At 33.2% G+C, this 27,372-nt stretch overlaps 3 protein-coding genes across 7 annotated transcripts; 2 read left to right on the top strand and 1 right to left on the bottom strand.

Moving 5' to 3' along the window:
• The first annotated feature begins 496 nt into the window (after positions 1-496).
• LOC140840626 (high affinity sulfate transporter 2-like) lies at positions 497-3,536 on the top strand. The gene is made up of 10 exons (XM_073207807.1): positions 497-1,095; positions 1,204-1,408; positions 1,512-1,686; positions 1,792-1,857; positions 1,954-2,067; positions 2,170-2,286; positions 2,364-2,490; positions 2,637-2,923; positions 3,139-3,328; positions 3,448-3,536. Exons 1-9 carry the CDS (start codon positions 723-725, stop codon positions 3,271-3,273), a joined length of 1,599 nt encoding a protein of 532 aa, XP_073063908.1. The 5' UTR covers positions 497-722; the 3' UTR covers positions 3,274-3,328; positions 3,448-3,536.
• A 9,545-nt stretch (positions 3,537-13,081) lies between these two features.
• LOC140841947 (sulfate transporter 1.3-like) lies at positions 13,082-18,116 on the top strand. Of its 4 annotated transcripts, none has more exons than XM_073209702.1 (15): positions 13,082-13,326; positions 13,565-13,634; positions 14,369-14,445; positions 14,551-14,945; positions 15,049-15,253; positions 15,339-15,513; positions 15,614-15,679; positions 15,765-15,878; positions 15,987-16,103; positions 16,177-16,303; positions 16,509-16,795; positions 16,881-17,071; positions 17,185-17,273; positions 17,428-17,504; positions 17,633-18,116. In XM_073209702.1, the coding sequence occupies exons 4-15, from the start codon at positions 14,573-14,575 to the stop codon at positions 17,768-17,770; spliced, it is 1,959 nt and encodes a 652-aa protein (XP_073065803.1). In that variant the 5' UTR covers positions 13,082-13,326; positions 13,565-13,634; positions 14,369-14,445; positions 14,551-14,572; the 3' UTR covers positions 17,771-18,116. The 4 variants fall into 4 exon arrangements, with proteins under 4 accessions (XP_073065803.1, XP_073065801.1, XP_073065802.1 ...); XM_073209700.1 differs by having other exon boundaries at positions 13,561-13,634; XM_073209701.1 differs by having other exon boundaries at positions 13,561-13,634; positions 14,369-14,453.
• Positions 18,117-20,013: 1,897 nt separating this feature from the next.
• LOC140841946 (cell division control protein 48 homolog C-like) lies at positions 20,014-25,062 on the bottom strand. 2 transcript variants are annotated; one of them, XM_073209698.1, is made up of 10 exons: positions 24,240-25,062; positions 22,868-23,469; positions 22,609-22,761; positions 22,143-22,259; positions 21,957-22,061; positions 21,107-21,187; positions 20,931-20,995; positions 20,616-20,817; positions 20,367-20,507; positions 20,014-20,283 (listed from the first exon to the last, which is right to left on the bottom strand). In XM_073209698.1, the coding sequence occupies exons 1-10, from the start codon at positions 25,054-25,056 to the stop codon at positions 20,194-20,196; spliced, it is 2,373 nt and encodes a 790-aa protein (XP_073065799.1). In that variant the 5' UTR covers positions 25,057-25,062; the 3' UTR covers positions 20,014-20,193. The 2 variants fall into 2 exon arrangements, with proteins under 2 accessions (XP_073065799.1, XP_073065800.1); XM_073209699.1 differs by having other exon boundaries at positions 21,107-21,172.
• Between the last annotated feature and the right edge of the window lie 2,310 nt (positions 25,063-27,372).

The following is a 27,372-nucleotide window of genomic DNA, read 5'->3' as shown; positions in this document are numbered from 1 at the left end:
TATTTCCACACTTTGACGGAAGCTTTTGTTTGTTAGAACATTTAACTCACCTCAATTATTTTGATTTTGTGATCTTTTGACTCCATTTTTTAATGAAGGATATTACAAAATTTTATATTCATTTAATTGGAGAATAGCTAGCAATTATTGCTTTAAAATTAGTATTGAATAGCTCGTTGGAAATTGATATTTCGAGTTTAAATTAATATTTCATAATCAATGAATGAGAGATGATCTTAAGTTTTCATCCACAAGTCAGCACGTTGAATTTCCATACATTACACTTTAATATTTTATTTACTAAAATTGCATAAATATACAAATTTTCTATTCAATAATAATTATAACAAATAAAAAGAAATAATTTTTTTAAAAAAAATGTAGAACGGGCCATGCATATTAATATCCATACATATTAATTTCATTATCAGATATTTTTCTCATTTTTAATTGAATCGTTTTTCATCCCATTCTTTTTCCGCATGAATATTCTCCTCCGATCCGATTCACGTTGGCTTGCGGCGAATATTTATAAATTCAAGAAAACCAAGGCTGGCAAAGTCATTCAGCTCCATTGCGGCAAGGAGAAGCTGCAGAAAGAGTTAAAGAAAGGACTGTAAATACAAGTTGACATAGATTCTTAACTAGCTGCTGTTTTGATTTATTGAATGCCGAAGATTCTTTATTTGTGCGTGCAGAGATAGTCTCTTTCTTGGACCACAATGAGTAGCAATCGAGTCTTGGATGGGGTGGATGTTGCGAGTGTTGCTTCTTCGCGCCGCCATTCTGATAACTTCCCGTACGTTCACAAGGTGGGAGCACCGCCAAAGCAAAGCCTTCTTAAGGAATTCACACATACGTTGAAGGAGACGTTTTTCCATGATGAACCGCTTCGCGTTTTCAAGAACCAAACGAAGTCGAAGAAACTATTGCTGGGAATACAATCCGTTTTCCCCATTCTTGAATGGGGGCGAAGCTATAACCTTTCCAAGCTCAAAGGTGATCTTATTGCAGGGTTTACCATTGCAAGTCTGTGCATCCCTCAGGACATTGCGTATTCAAAACTTGCTAATCTGGATCCGCAATATGGGCTGTGTAAGTCGCATTATGAATGATATATCTTTCAGAGGAAGGGGCTTTTTTTAGGAATGCATGAAAAATATTGTCATTAGATTGCCTGAAAACTTTTGAACGAAATTGCAGATAGTAGTTTCGTTTGTCCCCTGATTTATGCTTTCATGGGTAGCTCTAGAGAGATTGCCATTGGTCCAGTAGCCGTGGTGTCTATCTTGCTTGGAAATCTGCTTCAGAATGAGATTGATCCCAAAAACAAATACGAGTATCGACGTCTTGCGTTTACAGCTACGTTCTTTGCAGGAGTCACTCAGTTTGTACTAGGTTTCTTCCGGTAAAAAAGCGTAAACAACAGTCACCTGCCAGTTTCTTCATTTTGATCTTCTGGGCTCACCCTAAAAAAACATAAGTACTGTTGTATTCGTGTTCTTATTCAGGCTGGGATTCTTGGTTGATTTCCTTTCTCATGCTGCCATAGTTGGAATCATGGCTGGGGCAGCCATTACTATTGGACTTCAACAGCTCAAAGGCTTGCTTGGTGTAAAGAACTTCACCAAGAAAACCGACATAGTTTCTGTGATGCAATCAGTGTGGTCTAATGTGCACCATGGGGTGAGCTTTAGGTTCTTATTCAAAATAAGCAGTACACTTTTTCAACAGAATACAGATGAACGTTTATTTACTCTTTGAAGCTTATTATTTCTTCTTGTTTTATAGTGGAACTGGGAGACGGTTGTGATAGGAGTTGCATTCTTGGCTTTCCTACTCCTTGCCAAATACATTGTGAGAAATCAATCCCTCTAATTCATATTGTCTCCAGACTGCATGCAAGTTCATCGTTTTACATGAATTTCATTCTGATCAATTTTGTCGAATCAGGGGAAAAAGAAGAAGAAATTGTTTTGGATTTCTGCTATAGCTCCAATGCTTTCAGTTATCATTTCAACCTTCTTTGTTTACATCACTCGTGCAGACAAGAAAGGCGTTCAAATTGTAAGTATTCAATAGCTATAGATGTCAAACGCTAATTACAATCCATCATTTGTTTATGTAAAAATAACTAATTAATTTTTTACTCCGAATATGTATGTATAGGTGCGCCACATTGAACAAGGCATAAATCCTTCTTCTCTGCACGAAATATATTTCTCAGGAACCTATCTTGGCAAAGGTTTTAAGATCGGTGTGGTTGCGGGGATGGTCGCGTTGACGGTAAGAAGAAAAGGCATAACATACTCGTTTGAGTATCAAGATTCATAAAGCTAGCTAAAAGATTTTACTTCTCACAGGAAGCTGTGGCTATTGGTAGAACCTTTGCATCAATGAAAGACTACCACTTAGATGGAAACAAAGAAATGGTCGCGCTAGGATCGATGAACATCGTTGGCTCGATGACATCGTGCTACCTAGCCGCTGGTAGATCTTTTATATTTATCTGAACACATATAAAGAGATGACAATTGTAATATAAACAAAATATATATTGACCAATTCTTTCATCATGAGAACCAATTTTACCTCAAGCTAGCCTGCGAGTTTTTTATCTTCAGACTTCTTGACAGGGGCCATCTCACGCTCTGCTGTGAACTACATGGCTGGATGCAAGACGCCTGTGTCGAACATTGTCATGTCTTGCATTGTCTTGCTTACTCTTTTTGTGATCACCCCACTTTTTAAGTACACGCCCAACACAATTTTAGCCGCGATTATCATATCAGCTGTGGCGGGCATGTTCGACCTTCAAGCTATGATAGTTATATGGAAGATCGACAAATTCGATTTCATGGCTTGTATGGGAGCATTCTTTGGGGTTGTTTTCGTCTCGGTTGAGATTGGTCTTCTGATCGCAGTAAGACACACAATAATCCTAGCCATTGTTTCTGTTGCTTATATCTGATACTGGGGAAATGAGATGATATCCGGCTTATTATCCGGCATTTCCCAAAAAATATATCTTTTTATCCATATGTGAGAAGAACTGTTAACTTTTGGTGCAACCTCAGGGTATATTGAAATTTCGCCTTGATACTGATAGTTTTTAACTTGTAAGAATGTGACATACAGGTTGCTCTATCAATTGCTAAGATTCTTCTCCAGTTACTAGGCCTCGAACTGCGGTGCTTGGGAAAATCCCGACAACTTCGATCTACCGGAGCATTCAAGAACATCCGGAAGCCACTAAAATTCCTGGACTTCTGATTGTGAGAGTTGATTCCGCAATCTATTTTTCAAACTCCAATTACATCAGGGAGAGGTATGTATAGATGAGTCCTAGTCTTTTTATAATTTTGCCTGGTCGTTGCAATCAAAGAATGTAATTATTTTGACGTGGGATTTGGCTGAGTACAAATGAAGATACACTTGTTTTTACAGGATACTGAGATTGCTGACTGATGAAGAGGAGGAACACCTTAAAGACAGTAGCCAACAAAAAATTCAGTATTTAATAATAGAAATGTCACGTAAGGACTTTTTCGCTTCAACATCGACGTTGATATAATTTAGTCTCTATTATTTGTTCCACGTCGGTTGGATAAAATACCTGGAAGTTGTATATATGATCTTGGACAATCCTCTCCCCTTGAGCTAGCTTTTGGTTTTATCCTCTAATTTTGAAATATTGAATGTTTTTTTTCTTTATTTTTAGTTAGATGGATTTTAATATATATGACATGTCCTTTATTTTTGTCATATGAATAAAGTAGGAGAATATCAGTGTAAAATAAATAATAATGGATATGATCATTGATTTAGATTTATGTTTAAATCTCAGTTTATTTTCTAACAGCAGAAACTCGAAAAATTATGTAAGTCAATCCATCGATTAATCATTCCCATGCATGTACGTTGATGCAGGTAGTTTTAGCAAATCCGGGGCAGGTGGTGCTCGACAAGCTCTATGCATCTGAGTTCACCAACTTGATTGGAGAAGACAAGATTTTCTTCACTGTGGTTGATGCTGTCACCACTCTAGGTCCCATGATGGAGCCTTGAGTCGCTCGTTTCCGGTCCAGTCCGGCCCGTCTATGATATTGGTCATTGGAGAAGCTAGCTCTCGAGACTCATGTGATTTTTTTTTGTCTTACAAATGGTTTGCGTGAAATAACTGTTACTCTGTATATTTTCTTGTATTTTGGTATCCAAATAACTTCATTTTTAATAATTGCTTATTATGTATCATATCAGTAGAAGCATGTTGTGTCATTTTCACTTGGTTGGAGCGTCCTTCACTCCAAATTTGCATCTTATATTGCATAAATTGAGAAGAAATGCACGAAAAGTCTATGAAAGACATAAAATTTTAGTTTAATTTCACTTAAACAAATACTACCGGTTGGTTTAATTAAAAAAATTAGAATTAAATTTAAACCATATCTTTTTAATAGTTCTTGCAAGTTTTCTAACACCCAGTTTGGTCCATCTTGTTCGCAACTTCTCCCGAAGTTGTCTCTCTTCTTTTCGGACCATCGAATTAATCTCTAATATTTCGTAATGTTGTTCGTTTCAGTCTCTCCCATCATCTTCCCGTTGAAGAATCTAGCTAGGATCGATATAGGACGGATGCAGCTTAGGGCTGTACCTGTAACCTAGCCCTCTTTTGTTTTTATTTATACTTAATTAAAATTTCAGCCCACTTATAAAGTCAAAGTCCAGCCCACCAATTTCCTTAGCTTCACAATTACTGTTTACGTTATATTTTATAAACATATATATTATTAATGTCATATTTTAAATTTAAAATTTTAAGGAATCGATAATTGGACTATGTTTATATAAGTAATTTTAAAAAGTTTTTAATATTTCATCAGTGGAAAAAAACTTCAAATATTTTTTGGAAAAGTTTTTTATAAAATAGAGGGTGATTTTCTTGCCGATTGTTTGACACTCTATATTGAACGAGATTTAGCTAAACATATAGATGTAAATTCTATTATAAATGAATTTTATGTATTAAAATTTCGTAAGGCATAACTGTGTTGAACAATATAATGTAATTTTTTTAATAGTATATAACTTATTGTATTAAATTCAAGTCCCCCCAAACTCATATTATATTGAATATAATAGAACAGATCAATTCATAAACATATCGCGATAAACTTCAATATAACACAACTTCATGAAAATCTTCTATGTAAGAATGAATATCCAATGAATAAGATTTAGAAATTGAGTAGGTCTCTTGTGATACGATCTCACGAATTTTTATCTGTGAGACAGGTCAACCCTACCGATATTCACAATAAAAAACAATAATCTTACCATAAAAAGTAATATTTTTTCATGGATGATCCAAATAAGAAATCTGTCTCACAAAATACAATCTGTCTCACATAAGGTTTTACGTTAGAAATTATCTTTTAAGGTTCTCGTATAATCCATATCTAGTAGAGCTTAATAGTGACAAGGCCCAACGTTATATGGCCCATTATATCATTGGGTTATATAAAAATACAATATTAATCTTACGATTTCGGAATTTTTCCATTTCTTTCTAATTCATGTAAACCTTTTTTAAGAAATATAAATAAATCAATAACTTGTACACAAATAAAACTTTTTCCGTTAAATGTTGGGTCAAATATTTTATCTTAGTCGTAAAGAAAAGAAGGGTTTTAGACGAATTTTATTTAAATATCTTTATGTTTTCTTTATAATAAAAAAAATTGTTATTACATACTTATTATTTAATAATTAAATTTTATAAAAATTTAAAAATAAAATTTTATCTAATTTTTTTTCACACTTAACATGATCAATATCGTTTTCTTTTTGCACACTTGTTAGAAACAAAGCTTTTCTCTCACGCCTCACACTTAATCGACTCTTTTTAGAACACTGGTAGCAACCACATATATTCATTTCATCATAAATAAAAATCGATTATATTTCCTAATAAATTTAAATTCAATCGATAAAATAAATTAGTCAATCATTTCCTTAGTTCATGTTGTGAAGTTAAACATGTCAAACAAGTTTATCTTAAACAAAAAATGTATTCGCAACCTCCAGATGAATCGTAGTTTATCTAGTCATCTGACACTAAGATCTCGAATTCGGAAAGATGTCTCACGTTCAAAACTCAATTATAACATTCTTCTTCCCGAACTCTCTAAAAAAATGGTAAGCTATATGAATTCACTATGAATGGTCTTAATTTCTTCCCGAACTCTCTCAAAACTATATGAATTCACTATGAATGGCCTTAATTTTCTGGCAGAAATTCGGTAATGTGAGGCTCAACATGTCGAGCAAGTTTATCTTAAAGGAAAATTTTATCCGCAACTTTCAGAACAAAAATGGTAAAGCATATAAGTGAACTCACTGTGAAATGTGAATGGCCTTCATTTTACGACATAAATTCAGTAAATATGGTGCCATTAAATAACTTGTTATATATATATATATATATATATATATATATATATATATATATATATATATATATATATATTTGACACATATTCTCACCTTTTTCGATTGATGATCGCTCTTAGCTACCTTTCTTGACCAATTAAGTCCATTAAATCGATGGACCAAATTAAAAGGTTTGTTTGGTTAGCCACTAAATATATTGTTTTTTGACTTTTTTAGAACTTTTGACTTAACCGCGGGTAAAATTGAAGCTTGAGTTCTCAACACTATTATAATTAAAAGAAATGGATTCCTTAAATAGTTTTTAAAATATCAATCAAAACATCAATTTTCCTCTTTCTTAACGTAATTTACGATAATTTGATATTCATTTTTTAAAAAATTAAAATTTTAAATAAAATAATTCGATATTTACTCGACCTCGACCTCGACCTCGACCTCGACTAGGGTCTATAGCACCCTGTACTCAAGCTACATTAGGCACTGAGTTCCATCAAACGAACGCATGCGTGTGTCCGAGAAAACGAAGGCTTACGATGATAAACCAAGTCAACTCAATCTATGGACCAACTGTGTGTTTTTTTTTTTAATTTGTTCTTTTTAGATTGGTTTTTTCCTTTTCTAACTTTTACACGAAGACTTTAGCTCAACTTTTTCTAGAAGCTAATGTAAGGTTCGCATGAACAATAACATTGCCGAATTGATTTTCAAAAAGGAATTAGGAAACAAAATAATCAAACTCGATATCATGATTTGTGGGTAGGTTAGGAATTGCATTCTCTAATGGAATGGCGTGTTCAAAATCAAACTTCGATAACTCCGAATGATTCCTAGTGCTTTTTTGACCAAATTTGAGAGCATGGAACTTAAATTAAAGATTCTTGATATTACAATTAGGTAGAGATTATAATTTTCTCCACAAAAAAAACACGGAGCTAGATATGTTTGACAACTAATTTTGGGTTTGTTAAGATTGGAATTTGAACCTTAACTCAACTCCAAAAGATAGCTCAAGGGGGAGGATTGTCCAAGCCAATATATACAACTCTCAGGTTATCTATCCAATCGATGTGAGACAATCAACACACCCCTCTCATGCCCATGAATGAATATCTGGAGCGTAGAGTTTACAAATGACCCAATTATGGGCAGAACAGGTGGCCTAATTATAGGCAGTCCAACACATAACAGTGGAACCCGGGCTCTGATATCATGTTAAGATTGGAACTTGAACTTAACTCAACCCCAAAAGATAGCTCAAGGGGGAGGATTGTCCAAGCCAATATATACAACTCTCAGGTTATCTATCCAATCGATGTGGGACAATCAACACACCCCTCTCATGCCCATGAATGAATATCTGGAGCGTAGAGTTTACAAATGACCCAATTATGGACAGAACGGGTGGCCTAATTATAGGCAGTCCAACACATAACAGTAGAACCCGGGCTCTGATATCATGTTAAGATTGGAACTTGAACTTAACTCAACCCCAAAAGATAGCTCAAGGGGAGGATTGTTCAAGCCAATATATACAACTCCCAGGTTATCTATCCAACAGATGTGGGACAATTAATAGGGTTCGAAGATTTTTTTGAATCCTCAAAATAATTTGGGACGGAAATGAGGATATTATCCCATCTTTGCATGCATCCCGGTGATGATGATGATGATATGTTGAGTTCGGAGATTTCCCTTACTTGCCCTTGCTCCGCCCCATTAATATTTTGAAGCGGAGAGATGAAGATTTGATATCGATGGCTTCAAGGATTCTCCGAACCTGAAAGAAGCGAAGATGAATGGTGGGGATTCAATTCAGAGGCGGTGATGGGGATGAAAAACTCACACACACACCCCATATTCATCCTTATATTTTGGTTTTAAACTTGATACATCAACTCAAATTTATGATTGAATTCGATTAGATAAAAAATTATTACAATTAGGTTTTGAATATGATATTTCATCCCACTATTCGTGTCAAATTAACTACAACTCATCGACAATGGTCGCTATATGCTCGATTGCCATGGTTAGTATGGCTCGAACAACTTGTGCTGCTAATTGCTATTATTACACACAAAAATATCGAGAATAAAGTATACTTACGATACAATGACAACTCGCGTGGTGCCGACCGAAAAGGACATAAAACACGCTTTTGTATTTTGCCTTTTGTTGTAGTAACGAGTTCGGCCATAAAAAAAATAAACACGAATGCGACGTACATATTAATTTTAGTATCATTAAATTTATTATATTTATATATATATATATATATATATATATATATATATATATATATATATCCCTCATGTAAATTAAAATCATTATTTTGACATAAAATTACTTTAGAAGTCAAAAGAATAAATATATAGAATAATTTTCTTTGGAAAAAAACAAACAAGTCTTTTTCATTTTAACAAAAATATAATTTTGAAAACAACATTAATATTCTTGGAAATAAGAAATGTACACGGAAAGTATAATTTGAATGATTGCTCCAAAAGGTGAAATCGCTCACCTTAGGCGCCCCTCATCCCCGGCCCGACAGGAATGTGAGAGGAGGTAAATCATGATGACTCAGTCAACCAGCAGCAGCTAGAGTATAATTTGAATGATGGATATGGGGGAGCTTGGTTTTATTCCCTTTTTGTAAGTTAGAGTCCACTTGACTAAATTTATCTTAAATAAATACTTCGGATTTATAAATATTAAAAAATTATAAATTGGCATTACCTTACTTTTTATTTTGTAAAACCTCGCAAATCTCAGTAGCTTATAATTGTTAAATATATAATATATTTTTCTAAGAATCTAAATAAACATTTTGAATTATATCTCGTAATTTATTACAATTTCAAAAGCTCATAGTCGAAAAGAAAAAAAAATCATTTGTGTTCTTAATAATTTTAAATTAGTATATATCTTATGAGACTATTTCACAAATTTATATATGTGAAACGGGTTGATCGAGTCTATATTCGTAGGGAAACATAATATTTTTGTTATAAAAATAACATTTTTCATGAGTTAAATCAAGTCAGAGATTGGTCTCACAAAACATAAGTTTTTGGTAAAAATTTGTGTGAGACGGTTTTGTGAGACAGATCTCTTATTTGGGTTATCCATGAAAAATTATTACTTTTTATGATAATAATATTACTTTTATTGTGAATATCGGTAAGGTTGACCTGTCTCACTGATAAAGATTCGTGAGACCGTCTCATAAGATATTTATAAGTTTTTTTGTGATTTCAAATTGCTCGATTGAAATTTGGTACCACCTACTTTTTGTATGTTCATACTCATATCTAAATGTTGACTCATTCAGTATATGATAACTAACAAACTAATTTGAATGAACTTTCACCTCTTACAATTTCCATTACCCTGTCCATCGTGAGAACTCCCAAAAACTTTACTTTTCCCAATAATCAAAGCCGTTTTATTACTATCTATTTGTTTTACATTTTTAGAAAATTTATATGAACATATATATATATATATATATATATATATACGTATATACATACATATATTGTGTGATGCTCAAGCCATCAAACTAATTTAAGGGGACAAATCAGGATATTTACAAATTTAAAATTGAAAATATCTTGTTTACTATCTATTATTTATATATATTGACGGTAACAGTGCAACTTGAATTTTTTAGATTATGTGATAGGCACGAGTATCTGTATGTTTCGATTGTTTTACCAACATGAACAATTATTATATCAAACAACTAGATTTACCCGGCTTGTTTCCGAAGAGTATGGGATGAGGATCATAAAACAAAAACAAGACATAATTCGTCGTTAAAATTATTACAACATAATTCGTCGTTAAATTCATGTGATAATTTGAGTTATTCTTAGACATTACGAGTCAATCGTGGACAGAGATAGGTATGACGAACATTCTATGTTGTATATAATTGCAGGGACCGAGGCAAACCACACCTGCCCCTCAAATTTCGATCGGGGTGGTAAATCCATATTTTATACTTTACATAATTAAATTTTATCTAATAATCTTTTTTTTTTTACAATTTCTTTTTACTTATTCAAAGAGAAATGATCAATAAATTTCTAATAGTCTAATATCATAGTTGTATTTGTGTTCTGGTTATGTTAGACAAAAATAATCTTTCAAATGTGATATAAAATATTTGAGTACGGTATAATATATATACATATATAATTGTTTCAATTTTATACTCAAAATTTTATATTTTGTATCACTTCTAAAACAGTTAATTATCAAATATCACATATTAATACCAGATTTTCAACGTTCTGTACTGAATTTCATCCGAAAAAATACCTACGAGTTTAGTGTAGAAACATATTTAGTATGAATCATTGATTGCAGAAAAAAAAAATTTAGGACTGAACACAAATACAACTATATTTTCCCTTATTTAAACTTATTTGTAGGAAAGATCAGTGGTAGAATAATTTTTTTAATAATAATGAATAATCGGCAGCATCTGTTGTATTCTGTATAAATATTTTAATTTGTGTTTCCGTAGATTATAAATAAAAGGCTAGACCTTATATTTATAGAGATGGAACCAAATTAAGTATTCAAATTAAATAGGATTATTATATTATTGAAGTTGGATAAATTTCATATATGATAAAATAAATTAAAATTTAAATAGTTTTCCGGGTGGACATAATATAATTAGACAAATTATGAGTAAAACCATTTCATTTTTAGTGAGTCTCATGTGAGACCGTCTTACGGATCTTAATCTGTGAGACGGGTCAACTATACTGATATTCACAATAAAAAGTAATACTCTTAGCATAAAAAGTAATATTTTTTCATGGATGACCCGAATTAGATATCTGTCTCAGAAATACGACCCGTGAGACCGTCTCACACAAGTTTTCGTCATTCATTTTTTTAAAAAATCACCCAATGTGAAATAAAATATTCCTGATTTATTCCAAATGGATGCAGTATTAGAAAATTTGACACTATTGTTTTTTTTGTTTTAAATAACGATTTATAATTTTTAAATTTAATGTTTACTAAATTATTATTATTATTTTTAAAATTAAATTTTCTTACAAATATATGTCTAATAAATACTGTTTTTTGTGAGTAAATGTGAGACGACTATTTTTATAATTTAAAATTTTCAATGAGTAATTATTTTGGAAAAATTTTCTTTGCCCCCTAACAAAAATTCCTTGCTTCGTCCCTATATATAAATATAAATAATAAAAAAATAGAAATTTAAAGCTTTCGTTTTATTTATAAATAATAATAATAATAATTAATATTTTTAAAACATTTCTTCATGTCGATGGCTCCGACTCTCGATAGTCAACTCATATCGTCTATGGACAACCCGATATTACTTGTCTTGAGAAAAGGTGACAAAACGAACATTAATTATTTGTATTCTTTTCCACACTGTGTTTAGAACATTTAATTCACCGGATCATTTATTATTTATTTCTTGGTCAAACAAAAAAAAAAGAATTTATTTTAATTTCGGAATTTTTGACTCCATTATGATCATTAAATTATATAAATAACTAGAAACACCAGCGTTTCGAAAACTTGTGAGTACTAATAATTAAAAATATAATTTTACAACAATTAAATATAGGCAATTGCTACGATAAAACTAAGAAAATATATTTTAAGAAAATCCATTAACTTGTTTCATTTTTTATTTCGGTCAATTAAGTTTTCGGATTTTGGTTTTGTTACTCAAATTTTAAATTTTCAGCTATTCTGATCAAAATGCTGACGTGACATTGAAAATGATGGCCGATGTGTCATCTGAAATTGACGATGATTCTGAAGTCACGCCACTATTTAGACCAAAATTTAAAAATTAATGTATCAAAAGTAAAATTCGAAAATTTAGTGGACAAAAACAAAAAAAAAAATGAACAGTTAATATACTTCAGAAAGTATTTTTCCCGACAATATTAGTCGTGAGTAGCTCATTAAATATTGATACTTTGAGTTTGAATTTCACTACATATGAAAGTGTTGGTTATATTCGCATGATCGATGAATGAAATCCCAAGTTTTCTCGACAAGTCAACATATTGAATTTTCATACATTCTAACTTTAACATTTACTGAATTCACACGAAATTCATTTATTCCATTATATTTTTTCCTAGAAAATATCGATCAAGATTTATTTTTTCTCTCAATATTCTTATAATTCGATTCCATATTCTTCTATCTGAATTATTGACACATATATCATCACTTAATCAAATATTTTTTAGTCAAAAACTTGTGTGAGACGGTTTCACGAGTCGTATTTTGTAAGACGGGTCTTTTATTCGTGTCATCTATGAAAAAATATTACTTTTTATGTTAAGAGTATTAATTTTTATTATGAATATCGGTAGGGTTGACCCGTCTCACAGATAAAGATTCGTGAGACCGTCTCATAAGAGATCTGCACAATTTTTTATAATGTTTCTCTATATGATATATATATATATATATATATTATATAAAAATTGTAATCGATAATATAATTATAGAAAAAAAGAAAAATAAATAATAATTATTAATTAAAAATGTAGAAAAAAGACGAATAATGAAAAGGAAAAAGAGTGGCCATATATTTTTACCTTCTTCTCGAGGGAGTCGGAAGACTTGCAGGCGCCACGCATGAATATCATATTTCATTAGATCTTTTTCCTCTCATTCTTACACTTGAAACGTGTTTGAGTTCAACGCTTTTTCCGCTTAAATATCTGCACACGTTCGTCTTTGATTCACGTTCGCTTGCGGCAAATAGTATTATACAAATTCAAGAAAACCAAAGCTGGCAAAATCATTCAGCTCCATACAAATTCATTGAACCTGGACGTGATCTTGGTAATCAGTTTTTTTTTCTCCCGTTTCTTCTTGAAATTGACGGGGTTTAATCATAAGAATGCGCGCGCTTACGTGGGCAAGAAATCATTAGGACGCTTTAGAAAATGAAATCGTCTATAGTTTTTCTCGTACAGCTGTGCCTCTTGTTGTTGGAGTTTCAAATACTGTTTTGGGTTGAATCATTATTATTATTATTATTTTATTTTTGTGATAATCGTTGAATTTTGCTGATAGGAAGAGATGGCGTCCATGCATATTTGCGTAGCTTTACGTTGAGAAGAGAGGCTGCAGAAAGAGTTTAGAAAAAGGTGAACTTTTCAGAATTGTATACTTTATTTGGCTATTGAAAAGTGAGCCATTAGGACCTACTTTAATATAATTGATTATTAAGCTTAAAAAAGGCGATCATTTGTGATTAAATATGCCCTTTTCGGTGATTAAAAGTAAACTTTTTGAGTTTCCGCAGCACTTTGGCATGAGATGGGCGAGAGCCAGGAGACGAATCAATTCTGGGTGAATCTGCAGTTTTTAGAAAAAATCTTGCTTGAAACTTTGTGATAGCATCAGCAACTGTGCGTAACCGGAGTCGACTGACACGCCGTGGCAAATTTGGTTGCATTTTATAGTCAAAACACCATTTCTAAGTTAATGATTTTTGCGAATAAATAAATATACATACAACTATGAAAAAGCTGGTTGTTTTGAATATTAATGGCCATTCAAAAAGGAGAAGGGCCGTTTGTTGGCGGTGAACAGAATGGTGTAGTCAAATTTAAGCAACGGCAAGAGGATATTAAGCAAGTTTAATAATACACTTTCAGACTTTAGAGTTTCGGGTAGCCAATGTTAAAAGTCAACTCTTTTATAAATCATAGTTTATGGCTTCTCTCAGATAATCTTATGATAAATTGGCATCGTTTGCATTTATTAATGAATCGTGTTGGGATTTACTTGCCCTCGTACCTGAATGTAGTTTGAAAGGTGTCTAGATACGTTCTTTCTGCTATCTCATACCGTCCCTTTCGTGTTTTTTTTTATACAGTTGACCTCGATTCTTAAACTGCTTATATAAGTTGGAGTTCCTTCGTAGTTTCTGACAGCTCTTCTTAGTACTCAGAGGTACAAAGGTTGTTGCATAATCTTGTCTTTTGTTGTAATACATAACCGTTGGTTTGATTTCTTGAATGCGGAAGATTTTTTTGTCGTCTTTGTTTGTGCATGCAGGTAGTGTCTTTCTTGGGCCACAATGAGTAACAATCGAGTCGTAGATGGGGTGGATGTGGTAGGTGCGGCTTCTTCAGGTCGCCATTCTGATAACTTTCCGTATGTTCACAAGGTGGGCGTACCGCCAAAGCAAGGCCTTCTCAAGGAGTTCAAACATACGGTGAAGGAGACGTTTTTCCATGATGAACCGCTTCGCCCTTTCAAGAATCAAACGAAGTCGAAGAAACTACTGCTGGGAATACAATCTGTTTTCCCCATTCTTGAATGGGGACGGAGCTATAAGCTTTCTTTTCTTAGAGGTGATATTATTGGAGGGCTTACCATTGCAAGTCTGTGCATCCCTCAGGACATTGCGTATGCAAAACTTGCTAATCTGGAACCGCAATACGGGCTATGTAAGTAGCATTATGATATCCTTCAAAGGAAGGCGCTTTTTTTTAAGAACGAATGAAAAATATGGTCGTTTAATTGCCCGAAAACTTTTGAATGAAATTGCAGATAGTAGCTTCGTTCCTCCTCTGATTTACGCTTTCATGGGGAGCTCAAGAGATATTGCCATTGGACCAGTAGCTGTGGTGTCTCTCTTGCTAGGAACTATGCTTCAGAATGAGATTGATCCCAAAAACAAACACGAGTACCTGCGTCTTGCATTTACAGCTACATTCTTCGCTGGAGTCACGGAGTTTGCACTCGGTTTCTTCCGGTAAAAGCATAGAAAACAGCCATTGCCCAGTTTCTTCCTTCTGATATTTCAAGAAACTAAATGTTGTATTCATGTTTTGGTTCAGGCTGGGATTCTTGATTGATTTCCTTTCTCATGCTGCCATAGTTGGATTCATGGCTGGGGCAGCCATTACCATCGGGCTTCAGCAGCTCAAAGGCTTGCTTGGTGTAAAGACCTTCACCAAAAAAACAGACATAGTTTCTGTGATGAAATCTGTATGGAGTAATGTGCATCATGGGGTGAGACTTAGGTTCTTATTCGAAATTAGAATCGTTTTATATCAATAGATGGACGTTTATTTACTGTCTTTGAAGCTTACTATTTCTCCTTGTTTTACAGTGGAACTGGCAGACGGTTGTAATAGGAATTTCTTTCTTGGCATTCCTACTCCTTGCCAAATACATTGTGAGATTCAATTCCCTTCAATTTAGATTTTCGCAAACTGCAAGCTCATTTTTTTTACAGTTTCATCCTAATTTTGTCGAATCAGGGAAAAAAGAAGAAGAAATTGTTTTGGGTTCCTGCTATAGCTCCATTGCTTTCAGTTATCATTTCAACCTTCTTAGTTTTCATCACTCGTGCAGACAAGAAAGGCGTTCAAATAGTAAGTATTCAATAGCTATAGATGTCGAACTAGTCCGCTAATTACAATCGATCATTTGTTTCTGTAAAATAACTAAATAATTTTTTTACTCCGTATATGTATGTATAGGTTCGCCACATCGAACAAGGGATAAATCCTGCTTCTCTGCACGAGATATATTTCTCAGGAACCTATCTTGGCAAAGGTTTTAAGATCGGTGTGGTTGCAGGGATGGTCGCGTTGACGGTAAGAAGAAAAGGCATAAACATACTAGTTTGAGTATCAAGATCATTAAGCTAAAAGATTTTACATCTCACAGGAAGCTGTGGCTATTGGTAGAACCTTTGCAGCAATGAAAGACTACCACATAGATGGAAACAAAGAAATGGTCGCATTAGGATCGATGAACATCATTGGATCGATGACATCTTGCTACGTAGCCACTGGTATGTCTTTTGAAAAACCAGTTTTCCCTAAAATGTTAGAAATGGAAGAATACGTTCTAAATTCATATTATATTTGATGGAACGCATTTCACCATATGAAGAGGAGACAATTGAAATATAAACAACATAGACCTTATTTCGTTGTGATAACTTTAATTTTACCTCAAGCCTACGAGTTTTTGATCTTCTTATAACTTGTTGACAGGTTCCTTCTCACGCTCTGCTGTGAACTACATGGCTGGATGCAACACGGCCGTGTCGAATATAGTCATGTCTTTCGTTGTTTTGCTGACTCTTTTTGTCATCACCCCACTTTTTAAGTACACACCCAACGCGGTTTTAGCTGCGATTATCATATCAGCTGTGGTGAACTTGTTCGACGTTAAAGCCATGATAACTATATGGAAGATCGACAAATTCGATTTCGTGGCTTGTATGGGAGCATTCTTTGGAGTTGTTTTCGTGTCTGTTGAGATTGGTCTTCTGATTGCAGTAAGACACTAAACAATCCCAGCCTTTGTTTCTGTTGCAGTTATGATATCTGATAGTGTTTAACTTCTGAGAATGTAACATACAGGTTGCTCTATCATTTGCCAAGATTCTTCTCCAAGTTACGAGGCCTCGAACTGCGGTGCTTGGGAAAATCCCGAGAACTTCGGTTTACCGGAACATTCAACAATACCCGGAAGCCACCAAAATTCCTGGACTTCTGATTGTGAGAGTTGATTCTGCAATCTATTTTTCCAACGCCAATTACATCAGGGAGAGGTATAGATGAGTCCTAATCCTTTTATTTCGGTCTCATCGTTGTAATTTACGAATATAATTCTTCTGATGTGGGATTTGGCGAGTAACAAATGAAGATACTATTTTTTTCACAGGATACTGAGATTGCTGACTGATGAAGAGGAGCAACATCTCAAAGACAACAGCCAACAAAAAATTCAGTATTTAATAATTGAAATGTCTCGTAAGGACTTTTTCGATTATGTAATTATTTAAACTTCCGGCAGTGTGTCATAATCAAGACCAAAGATGACAAGTTGATATAATTTAGTCTCGAACTTGATTCTCACCATGTTAATGCCTATAATCTAAAATCTTTTCCATGTTTTCGTTTGCAGCTGTAACAGATATCGACACCAGCGGCATTCATTCCTTGGAAGATCTGCACAAACATGTACAAAAGAAAGATATACAGGTATGATATATAGCGTTTCACTAAATCTAACAGAAAACAAATGAATTCCTGGAACCGTGCATGTCCCATGCATATCGGCTCCATCACAACACATTGTATATATCGGATTCATTCCCATTTTCTTGCAGGTTGTTTTAGCAAATCCGGGGCAGGTGGTGCTCGAAAAGCTCTACACGTCTGACTTCCCCAACTTGATTGGAGAAGACAAGATTTTCCTCACTGTAGTTGATGCTGTTACGACTCTGGCTCCCAAGATGGAGCCTTGAGCCGTTCTTTTACTTCAATACTGGATCGTTTTTTGTTAGATTTTGTCGCCGAATGTTCGATTTGTCGTTTGGGAACAGATCACGATCGAGAGTCGGGAAAAAAAAGAAGGGATCTGAGGGCCGCTGCTTCTCACGACTAGGCCTCACCTCATGTCCTGCTATGACATCGGAGAAGCTCTCGAGAGTCGTGATTGTTTTGTTTTACTTTGCATGGTTACCATGAAATAACTGTTCTCTGTACATTTTCTTGTATCTTGCTGTCAAGATAATTTTATTCTACTTGCTCATCTTCTGTTGTTGTTATGTATTAATTCAAGCAAATTGTGTCATTTTCACTTGGTTTGCTGTTGTTTTGTATTAAATTGTTGTATCTTTACTTTTTCATATATATATATATATATATATCAATGTTTTAGGATTGAAATATTATATTACCAAATAAAAAAGAAAATGCTTGATGTACACCTTATAGTGTACAACTTGTCTTATATTAACTTACATTTTTCTTACCAATGCAAAAAGACCCATGAAAATAAATAAATATCTCAGTAGTAATGATAGTTTTGTAATTGACAAGGAAATTAATATATAAATCAAGATATACATGACTACAATATACATATAGCATTACTCATAAAAAAAAATTATTTCTTACTTTTTATCAAATTTCTGAAGACACGCTTCTTTGATATAAACACTTAATTTTCAAATCGAATCGATCAATTTGATGTCGACTTTTCATTACTAAGTTGTGCAAATTTATAAAAGAAAAGTTCATATTCATTTTTATAAGTATTTACAAACACTAGCTTAATAATATATATAATCTCAAGAAAATAAGCTGACAAAATTATTCAGCTCCATTCAAATTCATTGAACCTGGAAGTAATCTCAGTAGTAAGATGTTTACTGTTTCTTGAAATTAAATCAAATGGTTAATTTACTTAATCCAATTATCATTGTTATATTTAAAAATATTTTTATGTAGAGTCAAGCATAAACTTCATATGTTCAGGTCAATGATACTCATAAATTTTGTAGTAAACCTATTAATAGTCTACACATAGTGATGTCCACTTAGATTAACTTTTCGTCTTTATTTAACTTTATTGACGAGATCACAGGACTAGCAGCAACAACGTAATTTTCCATGAAAAGTTTCTTTAATAATTTTTTTTTTTTTGGTATTTGGCCCGATTAACGAAAATCTCATTGTCTGACTTTCACTTACATTCCAAGAAAGAATGTCAATTCATTCAAAATTTCTCTCAGAGTTTGATGTTAGTGGAGTCTAGTATAACCCTGAGTAAACTTAAACAATATTTTATCTACAGTTCTAATAACAAAGTTACGATGAAACAAGAATTTAGACAAAATATCAAACCATGCACGATGACTTGTTCTAGCTAGGCCATGCAATATTTTATCAAGTTTATACACGTAGTTGACAACTTAAACAACGATCAATGATTATGAAGCTTGAGTTTATGATGATGTGAGAAGCTTGAATACAACTTGAAGTCAATCCGCAACTTTACTATTTGAGCGTTCTCGCGTATAATTAGAAACATCTCAATACATGCAAATAAGAGCTAGACCTGAAACAACTCTATACTGTTTGTTATCACTAAAACTTATCATATTTTTGATCAAACATAATTATATTGGATTTGAGAGTGTGATACACCAACAAAGCTATTTATCGATGGAATGTGCCAAATTGGTTATATTCGAGGATATGATGACAAAATACCCTATTTAAATTTAACTAAAATAAATTATTTTGACACAAATTTGATCGATTCGATCTAACATGAAGTATGTATATTGTTTTGCGTTGATATTTTATGTTGTATGTTAGTTTATATAAAATATCTGAAAAATAAAAAGCATTCCAGTCTCTGTCAGAAATATTAAATTAAAAGTTTTTCCAATAAAATCTAATCATTTTTTACTTGGACTTTACGTTATTATTTCAAGCATATAATCAAGGGTAATTTAAGAAGAAAATAATAGATCTTAAAATGGATATTTGTGTACGAAAAGCTAGTGGGATAGGCTTTCTAAATATAGTCGTAGTTTTAATTTTTTGGTTAGGGAATTAAATAGACTTCTTTGTTTAGGTAAGTTAAACCTAAGAATGCGGTACGAGGAAGAGGACAATTTGGAGTTTTTTTTTTCCATTGCAATTTTCCTCTTCCTCATGCCACAATATGGTACATCGCCATATCTTTCACTAAAGCTTAAACGCATCAATCATTTATTGTATAATTTCAAAAAGAAATCTGACAATCAAGATTTTCAACAGCTGGGGAACCAAAACATATATAAATATGATATTTGAAACGGGTAACTTCAAGTATAAAAAACAATAACTCTAGGAAAATGCAGTAGTAGTTTTTTTTTCCAGAACCTGCAATAGTTCAAGAAAAAGATTTGATAAAAGTATTAGAAGCACTAACTTTCCGCGATCCAGGCAAGCTTTTCGACAAACTCTCGTAATGCTGAATTCGCTGCACAACAAGAAGGCAAATACGATGAACAAGAAAATGAACAAAGGTAAGTTATTTATATAATGCGTGTAAAAGGCAGGCACCTCCTCTGAAACTGAGGGAGACATTTGCTTCAAAGCTCTGTGGATATGTTCATCCTTGACGGTAAAAAGAGAATAATCAACAGAACTTTCGTGCAATGAGGCCCATATGTCTTCCATTAATATACTAGTAGCTTTACGCAACTGTCCTCGCCAAAAGAGGGAGCAATGCTCACCAAACAAAAAATATTTATGAGCGATTCAGCAACAGACCGATGTATGAAGGAAAAGGTGCCAGAAAAAAAGACATACAAGTCCAAATAGATCGGCTCCACTAAAATTTTCACATGAACTGTCTTTTCCAATCGCCATTAGGTCGACAGAAGCATCTATCTTCATCTTCGTAGCAATAGATTTCAGGATCATTCCTCGTTCTTCTGGACAAGGGAGAGGAACATACAAAAGTTCTTCAAATCTTCCAGGTCTAAGAAAAGCTGGATCCATGGCTTCAGGCCTGTCAACGTGCCGAAAGGTCCGAAAGGTAAAGGATGTTAGACCATGGACCTAACAAAAACATGTATTTTAGCTGCCCATCCACAATAATGTGCTTCGTGCAACAAGCTCTACCTATTTGTGGCAGCAATCACATAGACACCCTGTCTTTGTTCGGCTGAATCAAGACATACTAGTAACTGAAATAATAGAAACATTTTGTTTTCAGCCCATAACAAGGTTTCAACGAGCAGACAGATATATTATATACTCAGGAGTGGAACCATCTGGACGAGTGTTTTTTTACTGACCTGAGTCACAATTTTCTCAATATAATGTCCCCCTTCTCTATCATGATCTGTTGTCAATGCATCCAACTTGTAAAAAAGGAACTACGGAGTTAAGAAAACATAAATCCATCAAACTGACCTACATACTGAGAGGAAAAAACCAAAAAAAATGAAAAAGCAGTGGATTTCGAAGTAACTGTAGCCTGTTACAAAACACATGTAAAAAAGGGAATCCAGACTATAAAAAAAGTAACCAGAAATTGATTCCTGTGATTGCAGAATGGAGTTACGAAGCAAAGGCCTAAACTGAAGTGCGTAGAATTTTGTAAGTAAGTCCGGACCATCACTAATGCATCAAGAAGTTCAATGGACTTGAACAGAAATCACAAGTAAAACTACAAGATATTAAAAAAAACAATTGCATCGAAACTTCCATATAGTTTGCTCATGTATTGATTTTCCAACATTTACATGCAACTACTGAGGATAATATCGAGAAAACAAAGCATAACATGGCAAATCCGCACTCGGACATTGTTAAACCTGCATTGACAATTGAGGAAAAATTAGAGAGTAACTGCCAAGATCATACAATCAAACTTTGACCACAAGTAGCTCAACTATGCATGTTTGATGTGAGCAAATTGTGCGAGAACTTAAAACAAATCAACACTGTGGATGCAGATAATTTGAAATTAGGGCTGTTTAACTTGAAACACCATATAAGATCTCACCCAAATTGTCATCAAATTGGCTTCTAGATAATTTGAAATTAGGGCTGTTTAACTTGAAACACCATATAAGATCTAGAAGCCAATTTGATGACAATTTGGGTGATTATTAATGGTCGTAAATGGGAGTAAAATAGTACCTCATCAAAGAAAAGTATGCATGGAGAACATGTTCTTGCCCGCATAAATATTGTCCGCACTGCCAATTCACTTTCACCAACATATTTATTCAGCAGTTCAGGGCCCTAGATATACAACAAAAGATTACTTTAAGAGACCAACAATATTGTGCTCAGCTATACTACAGGGGAAGAAACTAAAGGAACCTTAATATAAATGAAATTGGCTCCAGCTTCACATGCAACAGCCTTTGCAATCAATGTCTTCCCGCATCCCGGGGGGCCATAAAGCAAAATTCCCGACTCTACACCCACCCCAAAATGCTGGGAAACAATAAAATCTATTTTAAGCATCAAACTTCGCAATTCATTCAATAAATAGCACAAGTAGGAAGATCTTCTGTCAGCAAACTCAGAGAAGTTTATCATTTAATACAGATTATTTTATTTGTTAATAATCATCAATAAAATAAGTTTTCAAAGAATCAATGTGCAACATAATCGGGAAAACGGAATATGCACGTCGGAAACTCAAATGCAAAAAAAATTCAAAATTGTGTATCTTGCCGAGAATCTCAAGGCCCGATAACAGCTGAACGTGCATTAAAAATTTAAAAGCAAAGATCCATCTAGATGATCAATTCTCAATCATATATGAAATGAAATTAATCACCTCAAAATATTCAGGAAATTTTATTCTCTTGGCTATATGATGGTCAAACACTTGTTTGAGCGAATGAAGTCCTCCAACTTCATCCCACTTCACAGTTGGCAAAACAGAAAACCCTTCCCTTTTAGAAGAAGGTTGGACCTTTTCAACAGCGTCCTGCAAAAAGTGAAATAGATATTTTTTTTTAAAAAAAGAACTTAATTAAGTGCCACAATTCGTTCATTATTTACCAACGAGTGGATCGGTCCCAACTCATGATTACCTCAAAATCGGCAATTGTGATGCTAAGTTTATCCAATTCTTCATGGGGCCACGGGTGTCTCCACAAATCTTCACGATATTCTCCTGAAAGAACATCTTTTTTAGGACTTAAAATTCTTTTCATAGCAAGTATACCAGCCTTCTTGACCAGGGCGGCCAAATCTGCTCCAACAAATCCGGGAGTGGATCTAGCTACTTTCTTAAGATCCAAGGCACCTTCAACTTTAAGATTGCGGGTGAGTACTTTTAACATCTCTACCCGTGCCTTTTCGTCCGGAACACCTAAAACAAATTCACAATCAAATCGTCCAGGCCTTCTCAAGGCGGGGTCAATAGCATCCGGTCTATTTGTTGCCCCAATCACGAGGACATGGCCAGGTCTGCTATTAGAAGTCTCTGAATCTTCATTTCCATTGACAGGTTTTACGAGTCTGTTTGCTTCATCCATACAAGTCATCAATTGTGTAACAATGCGTCGATCCATTTCTCTCAGCAAATTTTCCCTTTTTGAAGCAATTACATCAATTTCATCAATGAATATAATAGAAGGCCCTGTCCTATATGCTTTTGCGAACAGATCTCGGATATTTTCCTCTGACGTCCCTATAAAATTTTAAAAAGAAAATAAAAAAGAAAGAAGATGAAGAAAGCTTTACAATCTAAAGCGCAACTTCATTACTTTATTCATTGTGCCTAAAAATCAAACACCACCTATAACAGAGAAAAGTAAGAAACCACAAGGTGGCTAAGAACCCATCAACGTGCAAATAAAAGATTCAGGAATGTCGTCACCTAAACATTAAAACTCCAGTAAAATGAAATGCTTAGCATGGTCATCAATTCTGTGAGACCAGTAGTTCATTAACCAGGAGAATGCCAGCATGTCCTAGTCGCCACAAATTGGTTCCACCAAGAAGGAAGTTTCAAACAAAATATAAAATATCAGGCACATGAAAGATTCAGGAATGAAGTCACCTAAGAATTAAAGCATCATACAAAAATGAAATGCATAGTATGGTTATATTTCTTGAGAGTTGTTATTCACTAATCAGGAGAAAATCAGGCCAACCAGTCCTAGACCTCACAAATTGGTTCCGCAAAGGAGGCAGTTTCAGACACAACGCTGAGCTATATTTTTTGAGCAGCCCATAAGAAATTGTAATATCACAAATATCAGGCAGCTGAAGCATGCCCAAAAATAAAAAAAAAACACGAGGCGTTCACTTAATACGGGATGATGATCACAGACCTACCAAGTTAGAAATAAAAATGAAATGTTGAGAATTTGTTAAATGAGCAACATGATAAGCGATTAACAACACATGTGTATCACACATTACTTTAGGAACTGCTCATGTATATAACCAGCATACCGGAAACTCCAGACACCAATTCAGTAGCAGAAATCTTGTAAAACCGGACTCCAGCCTCATTGGCAATGGCATGAGCCAACGTGGTTTTCCCACATCCCGGTGGACCGTGCAGCAAAATTCCCCTCATGGGTTCCAAGCCGAGGTGCTGCATCACATCTGAACGACAAAAAGGCACCACCAATTCCTCTATCAATCGACAGATAACTTCACTCAACCCCCCTAAATCCTTGAACTTCGGCCCATTATCGTCATCATTATTCAATGCTCCAAGCTCATCACCTACCTTTCCTTCCCCAAATTCTGTACCATCTTCACCCCTCGTATTTACCACGACAACTTCCCTATTCCCCTCCACTCCACCCAATTTCTTCGAAATATGACGGTAGTTTTCCCTCAGATTCAAATTCGTCAAATCGATTCCATCGCCCCCCGATGTCGTAACCCAGTCCTCCGAGGAATCTACACTGCCTGAGGAAGATACTGCGGCAAACACATTATTCCTTCTCTTATCCCGCAATTTAACCTCGCTCTCATCAAACTCCTTTCGTTTCTTTCTAGGAATCGTTTCCTTCTGTTCATGGACATTAGACCCATCTGAGACGTCATCGTTTGCTTTGCCCGAACTGTGAAGAATCTGATGGACGCGTTTGGTGAAAATCCGCAGCGGGAGACGCGCGTACTGTGGATATGTGGAGCGGAGGTGGCCTATCAGTTGGTCGACGTTGGCATAATTATCCACGGATTCTATGCGTCGGCGTAATATACCGCCGACCACGGACGTCAACCCTCCCACTCGGCCGCCTCGTGCTCTTGGCATGGTTGCGTAATCAATTCAGAAGTTTTGAAGTTTTTTAATAATTTTTAAATTATATATTTATACGAATTCGATAGATTTTTATTAATTTTTATAAAATTTCATGGATTTATGTAGATTAATATAAATTTTTTTCCAAAATTTTTATATATTTTTTTGATAAAAATTAAAAAAATTATATTTAATTATAACATATTATTTTTTATTAATTTTTTGAATCAATAATTAATTAACATATTTGTTTTGAAATAATTTTTCAAAATTTATATTAATAAATGAATTTATTTATTTAAAAATTAAATAATATAATCTTTTCATGTGCATATATGTGGGTTTGTATGTATATTTATAAATTTTTTAAAATACATCAATTTATTAAATGATAATTTTGTTTTTAAATTGATAATATACATGTGAAAAGAATATTTGTGTGGATATATTTTTGTATAAAAATATCAAAGTTTGCATATTAATTCAAATTGAAAATTCTCAAAAGAAAAAAAAAATCATGATTATTGCGAGACTATTCAATTATTAAGAATTAAACGATATTTGTTTGGACCATCTTTTATTATTATTGCATATTACATTAATTTATATAAATCATAAATTAAAAATCACAAAATCACTTATGGAATTCAAAATTTCATATGATAATAAAATAAAAAATTATTAAATAAACAACCAGCCAAAAAATGAAAAATATAAAGGAAATATGAAAATATATATAGAGATATATTTCCAAAATTTGAGAGAGTGATGAAGATAGATGAGAGGAGAAAAATAAGAAAAAGAGATGATATGAAGCGTCAGAGAGAGAAATAAATAGCTTGTGTATGAGTTAGAAGTTTTAAAAATCCATCCAAATCTTTGGGTTGAACCAAAAACAATTTTTGACCATTTATAGTTGTATTTTAGACTTTAATATTTGTATGTTAATGAATTCCATGAATTAATTAAAATTTTATTGAAAATTTTAATACATATAGATTTTTATAGAGTTTTTAAGTCAATGTTGAATATCACTTGACTTTTTATAATTCTATGAAAGTCTATTTTGAATACCACTAGACTTCTATAGAGTATGTAAAAGTCTAAACTGAATACATTTAAATTTTTCTTATTAAATACGCAAGTATTATAATTTTTAAAATTCACTAGGAAGATGAATTTTTAACATACATACATATTTAAAACTATTTTTTTGCTTATGACAATATTCATTTCACTGACACGTATCATAAACAAATGATTACTAGTTTTTTTATGATATCATATATGGCAAAAATAAACCAAATGATATGATGCGTAATGTTTCTAATTTAAAATAATAAATTGTAACTAACACATGTCAATAGTCCTTAGGTGACCAAACTACTTTTACTGAAGTTGAAAAAACAATCACAACATTTGTCATAAATTATCTATGACTCAACTTATTTCATATAATATATGTGAATTCACTTAGCTCCACTATCTCACTTATATTTACTATTGTTCTTAATTACTTGCAGTTGAACATACTTAATGTGTTATAATTTCTCAATACTTATATTTTACTAATTGTAAATTCAGTATATAAACAAAATCAATGGGAAACAATCTTTATTGTACATGTATCGACTACAAACAATGTTACTACAACTGTTTATTTCATAAAAAAGTTGAAGAACTAATAAGAATATTTTACTGTAACCCAATATGGGTCATCATCTTATGAAGAGTACTTAAGATGGAATCAAGCTTTCGGTTCTGCTGGACTTTGCAACTACCATTTAAACAAACCTAATAGTATCGAAAACACTTAGTTATAAAACATATGTGTAAACCTATTAAAGGTTTTAGATTATACTTTATTAAACATACGTATATGAAACTTCTTTCCACTTATTAATTCGATATATTTACTTTTTATTTTCCTTACAACACATCAACTGTCTCGCTATGAATTTCTTTTTCTTACATGCTACTGAACTTTGCTTCATGCTTACTACGACTTCCAAACAACTTTTATTCAAGTACTTTAATTTCTTTTACTAATTCCATATTATAGTAATCTATTTGGTTGTCTTACGAATTAAATTAACTCTCACGTATAAATATCTTAAAAATTGAGGTTACCAAATTCATAAATATGTCGATTAAATTCTTAAATAATAAAAAAACTTATATCCATTGAGATCGTTTCTATATAAACAGGTTTTCAAATGTCTTTTATTAAACTAAGATTTTAAGTGTCCTTACAGATTATTTAAGGAATCATATTACAATTGATATTTAAGTAAAAGTTACCAAATTTGTAAATCCACAAACATCAAT

Source organism: Primulina eburnea, chromosome 9 (genome assembly GCF_022965805.1).
Source record: "Primulina eburnea isolate SZY01 chromosome 9, ASM2296580v1, whole genome shotgun sequence".
Taxonomy (NCBI): Eukaryota; Viridiplantae; Streptophyta; class Magnoliopsida; order Lamiales; family Gesneriaceae; genus Primulina; species Primulina eburnea.
Note: the sequence above shows the minus strand (reverse complement) of the source record. Positions and strands in the feature narration are given on the sequence as shown.